General features: G+C 53.9%; 1 protein-coding gene across 2 annotated transcripts in view; it reads left to right on the top strand.

The window, feature by feature from the left end:
- Positions 1-14,924, top strand: part of NFAM1 (NFAT activating protein with ITAM motif 1) — a 49,247-nt gene extending 34,323 nt beyond the window's left edge. For both annotated transcript variants that reach the window (XM_010372768.2, XM_030914449.1), the window contains exons 4-6: positions 421-519; positions 10,808-10,897; positions 12,677-14,924. In XM_010372768.2, coding sequence (XP_010371070.1) covers positions 421-519; positions 10,808-10,897; positions 12,677-12,736 — 249 coding nt within the window. In that variant the 3' untranslated portion in view covers positions 12,737-14,924. The remainder of the gene's footprint in view (positions 1-420; positions 520-10,807; positions 10,898-12,676) is intronic.
- Positions 14,925-15,973: the final 1,049 nt, after the last annotated feature.

Here is a 15,973-nt window from a genome sequence, read left to right as displayed (position 1 = left end):
AAAAGAAACCAAGGCCCAGAGAAGGGAAGTGGCTCTCTCAAGGCCAGAGCCAGTGACAGCAGAGCAGGACTGGACACGGGACCTGGCTGGCGCCACTAGGGGTCCACCCACAGCTGCTGGCTCGGTCCCTGGGGCCCTGCCCTACTGGCACTGGGCCCAGTAGCTTGTGTCCCTACCAGCCAGGTGCTCTGTCCAGGGACACCTCGTGTGGGCCTTTTCCATTTCCTGTGTCTCCAGGTGCAGGAATGGCCTGATGCAGGTCTTATAGGCATTTGCCATGTTGAGGGTGAGTGGGAGGGACTGAGTGACGAATCTCTGTGTGACCTCGTGACAATCTGCCATCCTTTCCCCTGGTGGGATCTGTGAGAGGAGGAAGATGAGAGCCACTCTTCCCTGGCCCTGACTCCTTTCTCCCTACAGAAGCAGATGCGGGGTCCAGGGATGGACCCCACCAGGAAGTGCCCAGATCCAAGATCTGCCAGCAGCCCCAAGCAGCCTCCTTCAGAATCCGTCTACACAGTGAGTCCCGGCGCCCCGCTCCCTCCACTTCTCTCAGGCCTGAGGCAGGGTCTGTCTTGTACCAGGGTCTGTCTGGCTCAGTCTTGTACCAGCTGTGTGACCTCTCCTAGCCTCAAGTTCCTCATCTGTAAAACGGGGACAATTCTCACCTCATGGAATTTCTATGAAGCTGAAAAGAGATGACACGTGCGGGGCCCCTGGAAGGCATATGAATGTCAGGTGCCCCCCATACCCTGTTCCCCTCCTTGGCACAGCCACTCATTCTGGGACAAGGGGTAGTGAGGGCACAGGTTGGTGAGGAATGAAGGAAACTCCTTCATCTGACCAAACAGCCGTTACCACTTCCTCCTGTTTTTATTGCACAAACAACAAAAAATCACAAAAAGAGGAAGAGGTCAGGCGCCATCCCACGCCCTTAACACATCAGTGATTTTTAATTATTTGCTCTCCCTCCCCTCCTAGCACATGCAGACATTGTCTTACATGGTCACAGTCACAGCAGAGGCACGCGTTGGGACCCTGTTTGTTCCACTCTCTGCTGTGTCATAGGCATTTTCCAAAACAATCTTCCTGGAGATGTGGGTGCATCTTCAGGAAGTGGACGGTAGGTGCAGTGTAGGGGCCGAGGAGGCCAGGCCACCCCAGCCCGGCCAACCAGCCAGCATGCAGCCCTCTGCCCAGTGGCTGGGGCCTGGGAGGGCTGGGAACACTCTTTTTGCTATGTTCCTTTCAACTCCACAAGCAACATATGCTCCAAGTAGAGCAAGTGAAGAACAAATGCCACCCAGTGCCAGCTGGGGTCCCCATCCCGTGAGATCTGGCACCACCAGGTGGGCTTCCCACTCCACGCCTGGAAGGCACACAGCCCTTCTGGGGCCCTGCAGGTTCCCCAGGTGCACGCTCCCTAGGTGCACACTCCCTAGGTGCACGCTCCCTAGGTGCACGCTCCCTAGGTGCACGCTCCCTAGGTGCACGCTCCCTGGTTGTGTTGGCACTTGGATTCTGCTCGTACGTGCTGCCATTTCTGTTCCCACAACATCGACTCACTCTGATAACGCCACAAAATGCCACACAGAGGACGTCCAGGATATGGCCTTGTCTGCTGAGGATGGGGCAGGTGGCAGCGAGGCCAAGGAAATGTCCCTGTGGGGCAGTGCCAACAGTCCCAAGTGAAATGTGATGGTTCTCAAAGGGCTTTCAGCTTCCCCATCCCGGGGAGTTTCCATCAGCCACGGCTTTGCATGCGGCCGGAGACTTCCTCATACTCTCTCCTGTCTCCCAGCATCTCATAGTGGTATTTTCCCTACCAGGGATTCTGGTGTCAACTGTTAGATGAAAATATTTCTCTCTCTCCCTCTCACTCTCACTTTCCCTCTCCCCCAACATACACATATGTGAGATATATATATATATATATATATATATATATATATATATGGAAAATAACCAGCATCCTAATCCCATCTTCTTCCAGGATAAATACTAGGAACATTGACTAATATATTTTCCAGTATTTTTTCTATAAATACATACAAAGAAACCCAGACACATTCACACATACTTCTTTTTTAATTGGAGTAATGCAGCTATTTTTTTCATGAACATCTCATGAACATCTTTCCACACGAATAAATATCCTTCTGTGAGATTATTTTTAATGGAAGAGCTCTTTTGAGCAGAGCTTCTTTTTTGCCTGGGTTTCAAAGTCTCTAGGACTCAGGCCGACTTCTCTGGAGTGAGGTGAAGAGACCTAACTGCCTGCAGGGTTGCAAGGCAGCTTGGAGAGTAGAGGTCATAGAACTTTGCTAAGCCCTTGACATAAGGGTCTACCAGCTGAGATTGGGCCTGGGAGGAGAAGAGTGACAGTCACAACAATGATGATGATATCAAGAGCCATTGTTGTGTGCCTACTATGTGCCAGGGATCATGGCAGGACTTTACACCTGTTATATTTTATCAATCCTCTTGATAAGGTTTTAGGGTAAAAGTGTTGTCCCCATTTTCACTTTCTTTACTTTTATTTTCTTTCTTTCTTTCTTTCTTTTTTTCTTTTTTTTTTTTGAGGCAGAGTCTCACTGCATCGCCCAGGCTGGAGTACAGTGGCATCATCTCGGTTCACTGCAAGCTCTGCCTCACGGGTTCACACCAATCTCCTGCCTCAGCCTCCCAAGTAGCTGAGACTACAGTCGTCAGCCACCATGCCTGGCTAAATTTTTTTGTATTTTTAGTAGAGACAGGGTTTCACCATGTTAGCCAGGATGGTCTCGATCTCCTGACCTTGTGATCCACCCGCCTTGGCCTCCCAAAGTGCTGGGATTACAGGCGTGAGCCATCGCGCCCAGCCTTCCTTTGGATTTTCTACGAACCTAGTCATGTCATCTATGAATAATACAAGTTTTACTTTTACCTTTCTGATCCTCATTATTTTATTTTGTTATTATTTTTATTTATTATTATTATTTTTTTAGACAGAGTCTTGCTCTTGTTGCCCAGGCTGGAGTGCAATGGTGCAATCTCAGCTCACTGTAACCTCTGTCTCCCCTGTTCAAGTGATTCTCCTGCCTCAGCCTCCTGAGTAGCTGGGATTACAGGCGACCACCACCATACCCGGCTAAATTTTTTGTATTTTTAGTAGAGACAGGGTTTCGCCATGTTGGCCAGACTGGTCTCGAACTCCTGACTTCAGGTGATCCACCCACCTTGGCTTCCCAAACTGCTGGGATTACAGGCGTGAGACATCACGCCTGGCCTGTTTTATTTATTTATTTATTTTTTTGAGACAGGGTCTTTGTCTGTCACTCAGGCTGGAGTGCAGTGGTGTGATCTCGGCTTACTGCAACCTCCATCTCCCGGGCTCCAGTGATCTTCCCACCTCAGCCTCCCAGGTGGCTGGGACTATGGGTGTAAGACACCGCACTCGGCTAATTTATAAATTTTTCGTAGAGAAGAGGTCTCACTATATTGCCCCGGATGGTTTTGAGTTCCTGGGCTCAAGTGATCCTCCCACCTCTCAAAGTGCTGGGATTACGGGCATGAGTCACCGCACCCGGCCCAATCCTGATACCTTATTTTTTTTTTCACTTTATTGCACTGCCTGAGGTCTCTGATATAACCATGGTGAATAGAGGTGATGATAGCAGGCATCCTTGTCTTGTTTCCCAGTCTCCGGGGAAGGTTTTTTGTAAATATATTCTTCCCTCTTTGGGCGGATACTTAAATAATGTCCTATCTTTCTTCTTTTCTAATTTCTGCACTTACAGCATGAATTTCCCTTTAATAGGGCTTTAGCTGCATCCCACAAATTTTGATGTCATATTTTCATCATCTTTCAGTTTAAAATTTCCATTGAGAATTCTTCTTTGCCTCACTGGTTACTTAAATGTGATTTGCTTAATGTGATGTGGTGGCACACACCTATAATCCCAGCTACTCGGGAGGCCGAGGTGGGAGGATTGCTTGAGCCCAGGAGTTTGAGACCAGTCTTGGCAACATAGCAAGACCCCATTAAAAAATTATTTTAGGCCGGGCGCGGTGGCTCAAGCCTGTAATCCCAGCACTTTGGGAGGCCGAGACGGGCGGATCACGAGGTCAGGAGATCGAGACCGTCCTGGTTAACACGGTGAAACCCTGTCTCTACTAAAAAAATACAAAAAATTAGCCGGGCGAGGTGGCGGGCGCCTGTAGTCCCAGCTACTCGGGAGGCTGAGGCAAGAGAATGGCGTAAACCCGGGAGGCGGAGCTTGCAGTGAGCTGAGATCCGGCCACTGCACTCCAGCCTGGGTGACAGAGCGAGACTCCGTCTCAAAAAAAAAAAAAAAAAAAAAAAGTAAAAAATTATTTTAAATTAATAAGGATATGGAAAGCCGAGCGCAGTGGCTCACGCCTGTAATCCCAGCACTTTGGGAGGCCAAGGCAGGGTGGATCACCTGAGGTCGGGAGTTCAAGACCAGCCTGACGAACATGGAGAAGCCCCTCTCTACTAAAAATACAAAATAATTAGCTGGGCATGGTGGTGCATGCCTTTAAGCCCAGCTACTCAGGAGGTTGAGGCAGGATAATGCTTGAACCCGGGAGGCGGAGGTTGCGATGAACTAAGATTGCGCCACTGCACTCCAGCCTGGACAACAAGAGTGAAACTCCGTCTCAACAAATAAATAAATACACAAATAAAAATAAGGATATGGAATATTTTATCAACATGATCAACAAACTTGAACTAATTCACATACATAGAATACTCATTCAACCAGGCATGGTACATGTTATTTTCAAGTGCACACAGAATATAAACTGAGCCATAAAGCAAGTCTCAAAAAATTCAAAAGGATTAAAAGCCACACAGAATGTACTCTCTGATCACCGTGGAATTAGGTAAAAATAAAAAACACCACATAGCCATAATATAATTAGACATTCAAAACTATTGAATGAGCACTCTCATTCATTAAGGATTAATAATTGATCCTTACTAATTAAACTTTTTTTTTTTTGGCTGGGTGCAGTGGCTCAGGCCTGTAATCCTAGCACTTTGGGAAGCCGAGGCGGGCAGATCCTTTGAGGTCAGGAGTTCGAGACCAGCCTGGCCAACATGTTGAAACCCCATCTCTACTAAAAATACAAAAACTATCCAGGCGTGGTAGCACGCACCTGTAATCCCAGCTACTCAGGAGGCTGAGGCAAGAGAATCACTTGAACCTGGAAGGCAGAGGTTGCAATGAGCCGAGATCGTGCCTTTGCACTCCAGCCTGGGCGACAAGAGCGAGACTCTGTCTTAAAAAAAAAATCTGAGTTTGGTTTGAGAGAGATGCTGTTTAGATATTCAAGTGGGGTTGACTCTGGTGTTCAGAGGAGATGTCTGGGCTGGAAATATAAACTTGGGAGTTGTCAGGATATAGATGGTCTTCGGAACCTTGTGGCTAAATGAGATCACCCAGCAAAGGGAGTGAAGAAGAAAAAGGGTCCCAAGATGGGCTCCAACCTTTACTCCAATTTTTTTTTTTTTTTTTTTGAGACGGAGTCTAGCTCTGTCGCCCAGGCTGGAGTGCAGTGGCCGGATCTCAGCTTACTGCAAGCTCCGCCTCCCGGGTTTACACCATTCTCCTGCCTCAGCCTCCGGAGTAGCTGGGACTACAGGCGCCCGCCACCTCGCCCGGCTAGTTTTTTGTATTTTTAGTAGAGACGGGGTTTCACCGTGTAGGCCAGGATGGGCTCGATCTCCTGACCTCGTGATCCACCCGTCACGGCCTCCCAAAGTGCTGGGATTACAGGCTTGAGCCACCGCGCCCGGCCTTTACTCCAATCTTTACAGTTCAGGGTTCCACTGGTTCTGGAAGAGGAACAAATGAAAGGGACTGAGGAGGTGTGGTGGTGAGGCAGGGGAGGATCAGGAGAGTGTGGAATATTCTGGAAGCAAGTGAAGAAAGTGTGTTGAGGAGGAGGGAGAGCTCAAGGGTGTCGATGCTGCTGATTCATCAGGGAAGGTGAGGGCCGAGAACCATCCATTGGTTTAACAATGTGGAGTCAATGGTGACCCTGAGAAGGAAGGTTCTGGCGAAGAGGAGGGCTGCAAGCCTATAGAGAGAAACAGAAAGGAGAGGGAGAGGGGCCGAAGGTGAGAGGGCCCTGTCAACGCTGGAGGAACTCTGTTCTAAGGTGCTGTGGAGAAACGGCAGGGAGCTGGAGGGGGATGCGGGCTCAGGGAATTTCGGATGGAAGAAATCATAGCATGTTTGCAAGCTGTAAACCAGTACTGCACTGTTCACCCTATTTTGCAGATTATGGAACTAAGACTCAGAAAGTGTAAGTAGCAGACCCAGTAAGCAGAAGGACAAGGCTCGGATGGGGGTTTTGGTGGGTCTGTCTGACCCACCCCGAATTCATGCTTTTAATATGTCAAGTTTTTTCTTTTATTTTTAAATTCATTTTATTTATTTTTATTTATTTTGAGACAGAGTCTCGCTCTGTCACCCAGGCTGAAGTGCAGTGGCATGATCTCGGCTCACTGAACTTCTGTCTGCCGGGTTCAAGTGATTCTCCTGCCTCAGGCTCCCAAGTAGCTGATACTGCAGGCGTGCACCCCCACGCCTGGCTAATTTTTGTATTTTTAGTAGAGACGGGGTTTCGTCATATTGGCTAGGTTGAACTGGTGACCTCAGGTGAGATTCGCCCACCTCGGCCTCCCAAAGAATAGGTCAAGTTTTTTAAAAAAACAAATAGAAGTAGTACCGCTTTTTTTTTTCCATGTCATAATATGCCATGAGTACTCTTCCACATGAATAAAAAGCAAGAACTGACATAATTAAAAGGAGAAATAGACAAATCCACAATCATACTGGCAGATTTTAACTAACTTCTGTTAAAAATTGAGAAAACAGACCAAAAAAATCAGTAAGGACCAGATGTGGTGGTATGCACCTATAATCCCAGCTAATCGGGAGGTTGTGGTAGAAAGAGCACTTGAACCCAGGAGTTCAAGACCAGCTGGGCCACATAGTGAGACCTCATGAAAAACATTATTTATTTATTTATTTATTTATTTATTTATTTGAGACAGAGTCTTGTTCTGTTGCCCAGGCTGGAGTGCAGTGGCACAATCTTGGCTCACTGCAACCTCCACCTCCTGGGTTCAAGCGATTCTCCTGCCTCAGCCTCCCAAGTAGCTGGGACTACAGGCGTCCACCACCACACCCAGCCAATTTTTTTATTTTTAGTAAAGACGGGGTTTCACCATGTTGGCCGGGCTGGTCTCGAACTCCTGACCTCAGCCTCCCAAAGTGCTGGGGATTACAGGCGTGAGCCACCACGCCCGGCCCGCTCCCTTGTTCTTTCAGCTTTCTGCCCTAATGGGACCTTTCAGTGCAGCCTTTTCCTGACTTCCCTTTCAAAATTGCAACCTCCCCTCTTTCCTGTCCCATCCCAACCTCCCTATCTTCCTCCTCTGAGTCTCTCCAGTGCCTTCATGGCCACCTTTTACTGTGATTATTGTCAATCTGGAGCCTCCTGGCGCCCAGCACACAGTAGGTGCTCAGGGGTCACCTCTTATATGATGGGCAGAAGCCTGTTCTTACCTCCCACAGTGTCCGGGGTTCCACGGGGTCCAGCACAGGGAAGGGGAGACAGTAGCAAATGTGAGGCATCAGGATGTGATCTGTATCCTCCTTTAGCAGCAGTACTCAGACCCCCCACCCGCCTGGCGACTCTGTCCCAGCCCAGCCTGGCCCAGCATCCTTGATCTTGCTGTCAGCCTCCAGTCCCTCCTGCTCCTATTCCTGCTCCGAGCTGCCCCCGGAGGGACCTTTCTGACACACGACTCTGATGCCTGGTGAGGAAGGCCTTTAGGGGCTCCCCATTGTCAGTGCCTGGTCTAGAGCTGAATTGCTTCTCCACGGAGTGTGCTCCTTCCCGAACAACACCCCCAAATCTCACCCATCACCCCCAATGTCCGGGACTCTCAGACTAGGTCTAGGTCCAGGGACGCTAACTTCAGCTCTAGCCTCAGCCTGCTTGGAGGAAGGCCTCGGCATTGACTTCACGCCTCTGCCATTTGGATGGCCACTGGGGTCGGCACCATTGCCCACTGGGCAGCAGGAGGCAAAGGGCCTGGAGGGCCTGGATCCCATACAAACAGCCACAGCCCAGCCCAGCCCCCAGGCCCCACACCCAACCTAGCCTAGCCCAGCCCAGCTCCCAGGCCCCAACACCCAGCCCAGCCACAGCCCAGCCCAGCCCCCAGGCCCCAACACCCAGCCCAGCCCAGCCCAGCTTCTAGCCCCCAACCCCCAGCCCAGCCCAGCCCAGCCCCAGCCCCACAAGTGGCCCACTCCAAGGCCTGTGCAATCTCCCAGCAGATATACCTAAGGGAGGGCCAGGAGGGGATGTTTCAGGGGCTCAAAGGGTGTCCTGTTGCCAAGGCTGCACCCTGCATTTCACAGTCTGGTGATGCAGGTCATACCCTGCATATAAATGCACTCCAGCAGTCAGGACTTGTCAAAGGCCTCACTCAGCAGCTGCTAATTGGTGGCCACCTCCACAGCCTCCCTTGCCCTCAGCCCCGCAGCTGCTCCTGCCCTGCCCACTGCACCACCGCCCACTTGCCTATTCCCCGACTGCCCCACTGTATGGGTTGGGGGCCTGCAGCATCCCAGGGCAGGCTAGTCTTCTCTGGTCCTGCATCGCCTGCCCTCTCTGGGCTCATATGTTCTGGGCAGCCCGGCTGAGCTGGACAGGAGGGAGAGGGAACCCCAGATCTGCTCCCCTGCCGAGACATGGGCAAGGAGGGTGCTCCCCTCCCTTCTCTCTGTGACCAGAATCATCCAGCTCAGAGAGACTGTCAGATCTGTGAGACCTCGAAGGGGTCTGGGCCTGGGTGGGTGGAGGGTTGGGAGCACAGGACCACAGAGGAATGTTCCCACCTGGGTGCCAGGCCGTGGCTGGTGCTCCGGGCAGGCACGAAAGCTGCACAAGGCAGGGCAGGCCTTGGAAGTTTCTCTCCACTGGAAATGAGGCTTCTTCCTGGGGCAGCCCTGGTCCCTTTCCTACAGGGAAGCAGGTTGGAAGCCCCTCTCCCCAGACCCAGCCTGTTTCTGGCTCAGAGACCCCTTGAACTCGTCCCCAGGTCTGCCCCACCATCCCTGTGTCTGATGCCCTTGAAGTGAGGGTCTCCCAAGCGCCAAATGGTTTATTACTTGGATTTTCATGCCCAGCTGCCTCTTGGCGCCTGCCTCCCTCCCTCCTTCCCTCCCGCCTCCCGCCCTCCTCCTGCCTCTGAGCACCACCTGTCTCTCCAGCCTGCCTCAGCAACCCCTGCTTGCCTGTTGCCAGGGAAACCGCCTCCTTGGCAACCAGCCGGCATCCATATGACACGTACACTCAGAAAGGAAAAGCTTCTGCTCTTGCTTAGGCTGTTGGTGAGCTCTGCTCTGAAGCCCAACAGGTTCTGAGGGAGGGTCTGGTTTGTGATCCCAGAGAGGGGAGGTGGGCAGGCATCATGCCTCTCTTGACCATTCAACAGCAGCTTATTAAGCACGTACTACTTCCCTGACTATGTGCGTGGCCCTTTGTGCACAATATCTCATTTAATCATGCATTGAACCTGCAAAATAGATGTGATTATTCCCATCTTACAGACGTGGAAATTGAGGCATGGAGAGGTTAAGACTGTCAGAAGTCAGAGCCAAGATTCGAACCTACTCTTGTCTAACTTTAAAGTCCCAGTTCTTTCTACCATCTTGAGGTCTCTGGCTAGGCCTCTCTTAGCTGGGCCAAGAGTGAGTGGGCCTAGGACACAACCGAGTGATGGGGAAGCCCCCTCACCGTAGTTCATCTGGTGCTGCTCCCTTTGTGCCAGGCACAGCTGTATAATCAGAAACCTAGAGATAGACTAGGCATAGTCCCTGCCCTCAAGGGGTTGCCAGTCTGGTGAGATGCTGATGGGAGTAGGACTCTGACATGACCCAGTGCAGGAGCCATGAGGCCAGGGGCAGGGCCTCCAAGCCCAGCTGAGCTCGACACTCACCCGGGCTTCCTGGGAGGAGGCTTGGGCTTTGGGGGGCCTGTGGTCAGAGAGTGGGTGGCAGGAACTTGACACCTCCAGGGAGGCGCATATGGGTGATGATGGCAGCCCAGGTGGCCCGGGAGGTGTGGCTGAGGGACATGAAAGGAAATTGACAGGCAAGGGGGATGAGGGGTGTGCTGAGAACCAGAACTGGACTCTGGAATCCCCCAGCAGGGCACACGCTCGATGGCCAGGGAGTGTGACCCCAGTGGGTGCCTGGGTTATCCTTGAATACAGGCTAGGGTGGGGGTTGGGGAGAACTGGAGGGTGCGGGTGGGTGGGAGGACCCTCACAGGGGCCGGGGCTTTGAACAGGGGGGTAAAGGCAGAGGTCATGGGGGCGTCCTGTTGGAGCAGTGGCCACAGTTATCATGCAGGAGGCTGCTGGCTGCAAGGCCCTTAAGTGCCTAGGGACAGCAGGAGGAGGCCTGGCCCTTCCTCTTGCCAGCCAGGTGGAAGCCTGGATAGAACCCTCCAGGTGGAACACAAGGCTTTACTGGAGGACCTTAAGGGGGATTAGGGAGGTGGCTGAGAACAGAAAGGGATCAGCCCTGTACAGGCAGGGAAGGGGAAGGTGATTCTGGGAAAGGGGGTGGCAGGTGAAAAGATGTGGCTGGGCTTTGCCCTCGCCTGGGGTCCCACGGTGGGGTGTGTAACAGGCAGGGGGCCGGCTGCTGGGGCTGGGGACTGCCCCTCTGCACACTTGCCCCTGATCTTGGCACCCCGTCTCCTGCAGGCTCTGCAGCGCCGCGAGACCGAGGTCTATGCCTGCATCGAGAGTGAGGATGGCCGCCCACCCACCGCCAAGCAGAGCCCCCTCTCCCAGGTATGCAGGCGCTGGGACCCCACACCTGGCTTCTCACTCCATCTGACCCTCCCGTCACCGGTGAAGTGGGGGCGGGGGGCAAATGGGACATGGAAGTGAGCCACCTGCTGTGGAATCCCAGCCCTCTCTGGGTGGCAGCTGGCCTGCTGGTTAGGAGGACTGGTGGGCCTGAGTTCCTGCTCTGTCCCTTAGCCACTGTGCAGCCCTAGTCGAGGTGTCTGACTTCTCTGTGTCTGAATCTCCTTGTGTGCAGACTGAGCAACCTAACAGTACCTACCTCATAGATGTTCAGTGAGGGTAGAATGTTGTACTGAGAGAGCTGCCTGGAAGCTGTGCCCATGCACTGTGAGCTATTGTAACTACCACTGGGCACAGTGTCCACACTGGCCAATCAGACAGGGGTGTTAGGCTGCCAGCTGCCCCCAGGTTGGTGTTGGCTAGCGTCTGGAGTTAGAGTGTGAGCTAGGAGAAGCTGGGCTGGCCTGGTCAGGGCTCTGTGATTGTCATGATAGGGCCTCAGGCATATTATCCAATCATATTTTCTCTCCTCTCTCTCTTTTTTTTTTTTTTTTTTTTTTTTGAGACAGAGTCTTGCTCTGTCACCCAGGCCGGAGGGCAGTGGCGGGATCTCAGCTAACTGCAACCTCTGCTTCTCGGGTTCAAGCAAGTCTCCTGCCTTAGCCCCCTGAGTAGCTGGGATTACAGGTGCCCAGCACTATACCCAGATAATTTTTTGTGTTTTTAGTACAGACAGGGTTTCACCGTGTTGGCCAGGCTGGTCTCGAACTCCTGACCTTGTGATTCACCTGCCTCAGGCTTCCAAAGTGCTGGGATTAAAGGTGGGATTAACAGGCCCACCACACCAGGCACATACTTTCTCTCTTAAACCTGTTTGCTCATCTGTAAAGTGGATGAGCAATGATTTCCTGCAATACCAACTGCCCCTGAATTCAAACATGCTCCAAGCTGAATAACATCTGCACCAGGGCTTTCAGCACTGTGAAGTGTGAGGTGTTGTTCAGCCAGAACAGGAGCCCACAGGCCTCTTGGAGCATCCATCAGGGGGTGTGGGCGGCTGGCACTTGGCCTTCTCTGGCCCAGGCCGGCACTGTTTGTTAAATCGCCTATTCTCAAAGCCCTTTCTATACTCAGCCATCAACTAGACCCTGAGTGAAAGCAGGGCTTCCCCGACCCTGGGATCTCCAGGGATACCTGGGCCATCTCAGGCAGTGCCCACCCTGTGCCAGGCCCCAGGGTGCTGGACAGGAGAGCTAGGCATGTCCCTGCACTCTGGGAGCCATAGTCTGCAGGAACAGGTCACTGACCCCATGGACACACAGAGGCATTTGTAGCCCTGTTGTGAGGGGTGGTCTTCTGGGAGGGACCAGCCAGGACAGGGAGGGAGGGGGTCCCTCGGACCCTGCGATGAGCCCGCAGGCAGGATGAGTAGGAGGCAGTCATGGAACAGATGTGTCTTTGGGAGGAGGTGCATCCCACACAGAGGGCAGAAGGCAGAGGGCAGAGCTGTGGGGGAAGCTCTGAGGCTGGAAGGGCAGACCCATGTGGATGGAGGGCAGTGAGCAGGGGTGGGAAGCGTGGTGGGGGAAGAGGCTGGGGAGGTGGGTTTGGAGACAGAGGGCAGGCCCCCCATCAAAGCTACACAGGAAGTAATCTGTTGCCCTCTGGCTAAAACTAAATTAGTGCAAGTTCATTCTTTTCCTACCTAATGGTCATTCTCTCTCTTTCTCTCCCTCCCTCCCTTTCTTCTTTTCTATCCAGGAGAGACTGCATAGATTCAAAGATGATGGCGAACTTAACCTGGTCTATGAAAATCTCTAGGATGGGCTCCACTGCCCATAGAGCTTGCTCTGGGTCAGAGGACAGGGCAGCCCCTGCCACCAAAGGACTTGACCTGAGTTGGGAGTAAGGCCACCAGGGGTACCCCATCATCTCACATTCAAGGCCCTTCCCGCCTTGGCATGCCCCACTGCCCCCATTCTATGCCCCAGCCGCCAAGGCTTTCACATCTTGCGGCCTTTGCCCAGGCTGTTCCTTCTGCCAGGCAGGCCCTTCTTCCCTGGCCCAACCAGCAAAGTGTCCCTCAGTCTTCAAGGGCTTTCCTGGATGCCACTCTTGCCCAGAGCCCTGCTCACTGCCTCACGCTTACAGAGCAGCATGCTCTCTTGGCACCAGAGAGCTGGCACCTCAGCCAGCAGGGCAGCCTCTGAGCTGAGGGAGGTCCCTGCAAGGGCCCCTTAGCAGCGCTGTGTGGGGAGCTGAGGTGTGGAGGAGCTGGGGAAGCAGCTATGCAAACCCCTACCTGCCCAGCTGGGCCAGAGGCACGAGGCAGCCAGGCAGGGTGGGAGCAGGGGCTGGCGTGGGAGGTCTGGGGGACAGACAAGGATGATGGACCCCACAGAGGCAAGACTGGAATCAGGGATAGATCTGGAGGCCCAGGACATGGCTGAGAGGTGGTCAGCAGGCTGGGGGCAGAGAGGGCTTGGGTACAAGCCGGTGAGGAAGGAGATTATGGCATGTTTGGGATGAGGGCAGAGGGATGGATGAAGGGAGCAGGGTGCTGGCTAAACAGGAGCTGAATGAATGGCCTGAAGTTCCCCCTCCCCCAAGGGTCCCTGCTCCCATTGGTCTGGCCCTGTATGCGCACTGTGTCATCTCCTTGGTCACCCTCTGCTCCAGGCCTGCCCCACTGCAGGACCTCAGCTGTCCCTCCTTCTACCCAACGTGCAGTCCCCCAAAGTCCCTTCTGTCTGGCCTATCCTGTGCCCACCACCTGTGGCTTCATCCAGTCCTCCTGCTCTGTCTTTATCTGCCATAGGCCCCAGCTCTGGCCCCCTGTGGATTGAGGTCCCAAGTGGTCCAACTGTGGGATTTGGTGCTGGGACCCTCAAGGGCAGCCGGAAGGTCCCTCTGAGGCAGAAGCTCCGGCCCCATGGTGACAGTGGCTCCCTAGTGCCTGGCCCTGAGCCATTTCTGCTGTTCTGAGTGCCCATGTCACCCTCACTTCCTCCTCACAGCAGTCCCTGCACTGTGCCCAGAAACGCATCCACAGGCAAGCAGTGGCTGGGGTCCGGATGGTCCCAGGCTGTTAGGCTCTGCTTCCTCCCTCCGCTCCCCCATGTCTCCCTGAGTTCTCCCACCTTTGCTCATTTGTGAAATGGGCAGGTCAATCCTCCCATCCCACCGTGTGGGCTGCCCCAACCCCAAATGTGCCCAGGGAGGGTGGCAGGGAACTTCAAGGCACAGGCCCTGGCCCTGCCCCCAAGCAGCACTGGGCTACTGGCTCACAGAGGCACCTTTGGTTCTGCAGGTCACGCCCCTCCCTGCAGAGAAGGGAAAGCTGGTGGTAGAGGCTGGGCACAGACTGGCCCAGAAGAAGTCCCTGGGCCTGCTAGGGTGGCACCAGACTTCTCTGGTCCCACAGGACAGTCAGTGACCTCCCAGCTTGGTTCTGGGCCCCCGCCTGCAAGCACACACGGCAAGGAGGGCTTTTGCAGGCTCACATCACCGAGTGGCAAGGCCCCTGCTCCCAGAGGCTGGATTTGAATGAACTCCAGGCCTGTTTGGGGAGGTGAAGCTGCCAGGTGTGCACAGGGGTCTCCCAGGCTCCTGGCTCCACCAGCCTGAGGCAGGGGCAAGGGTCAGAGCAATGGGGGACAATGCCGCTCAGGATGCAGTGAGCTCCCCTGGGAATACTGAAGCCAGCAAGACCAGGAGAGCGCCACCTCACTGGGCCTGCCTCCCCCACCTCCTGGGCCTCTCTGACCTCAGCTTCTGGACCCTGGATCCTCTGGCTAGGACTCAGCATTTTCCGGTCTTTTTCAGGGGTAGGGAGGGGAGCCTGGGTTGAACTTTACCACCGTGCCCTGGCCCAGGCATCACAAACACGGCCTCCCTGTGGCTGCCCTGACCCCGACAGATCCCGATTAAACCCACACCTGGCTTTGGCCCTCCCCTGCTCCATACCTTGCATGGTTTTTACCTCACTTGGAATAAAATTCCAACTCCTTCCTGTGGCCTAGGAGGTTCTTGGGGCTGACTCATCACCCCTCTGGTAGACATAGACATTGCCAGCGTGGTGGTCGTCTGTGCTTGGTTCAGGGCAAGGCTGGGAGGCAGTGGGTGCTGAAGTCTTCAGTGAGCAAGGAGAGAGGCTAGGAGGAGGAGGAGGAAGAGGAGGAGGAGGAGGGCACAGCGTGGAAGGACGGGACCCTAAAGGGCTTTGACCCAAGGGAGGATGGGGTAAGAATGTTCTGAGACTTCTGTGGGCGACAAAGAGGACTCAGCACCTGTTCCCCAGCTCCCAGCCCCAGGACTGAGAGCCTGCAGAGACAAGCTGGGGCAGGGTGAGGGGTGGCAGGGAACTTCAGGGTGGGAGGTGCATGGGGCAGGCGGGAGGAGGAAGAACCGAGAGGGCATGAATGGAAGCTCCTGGGGTACAGGCTTGCTTTCCGCTATGAATGGGTGGAGGAGGGAAGAGAAGAAAATTGCTTTTGAGAGCCACGCAGGCTGGGTGGCCCCAGGGCCTCCCTTGAATCCCTGCTCCACCTCTCACAGGTGGACTTGTGGACTTGTGGATTTGGGCGAGTCACTGGCCACCTAAGCCTCAGTTTGCAGTGACAGTTAGGACAGCTTAGGCCGGGCTTGGTGGCTCATGCCTGTAATCCCAGCACTTTGGGAGGCCGAGGCGGGTGGATCACTTCAGGCCAGGAGTTCGAGACCAGCCTGGCCAACGTGGCGAAATCCCATCTCTACTATAAAATACAAAAATTGGCCTGGTGTGGTGGCATGCACCTGTAGTCCCAGCTACTCGGGAGGCTAAGGCAGGAGAATCGCTTAAACCTGGGAGGCAGAGGTTGCAGTGAGCCAAGGTGGCACCACTGCACACCAGCCTGGGTGACAGAGCATGCTCTGTCCAAAGCAAAAAACAAATAAACAAAAACACCACTCAGTGTCTCAGAAAGGACAGATGGGGAACTCCCTGGCTCAGGCAGAAGCTCAGTGGGTGTGCATTTCCTTCAAGATTCATCCCTCAGAAGATATAGGCTGCTGGGGCAG

This window comes from Rhinopithecus roxellana, chromosome 13 (assembly GCF_007565055.1).
Source record: "Rhinopithecus roxellana isolate Shanxi Qingling chromosome 13, ASM756505v1, whole genome shotgun sequence".
NCBI lineage: Eukaryota > Metazoa > Chordata > Mammalia > Primates > Cercopithecidae > Rhinopithecus > Rhinopithecus roxellana.
The sequence above is the reverse complement of the archived record's forward strand: the minus strand, read 5'-3'. Positions and strand labels throughout refer to the sequence as shown.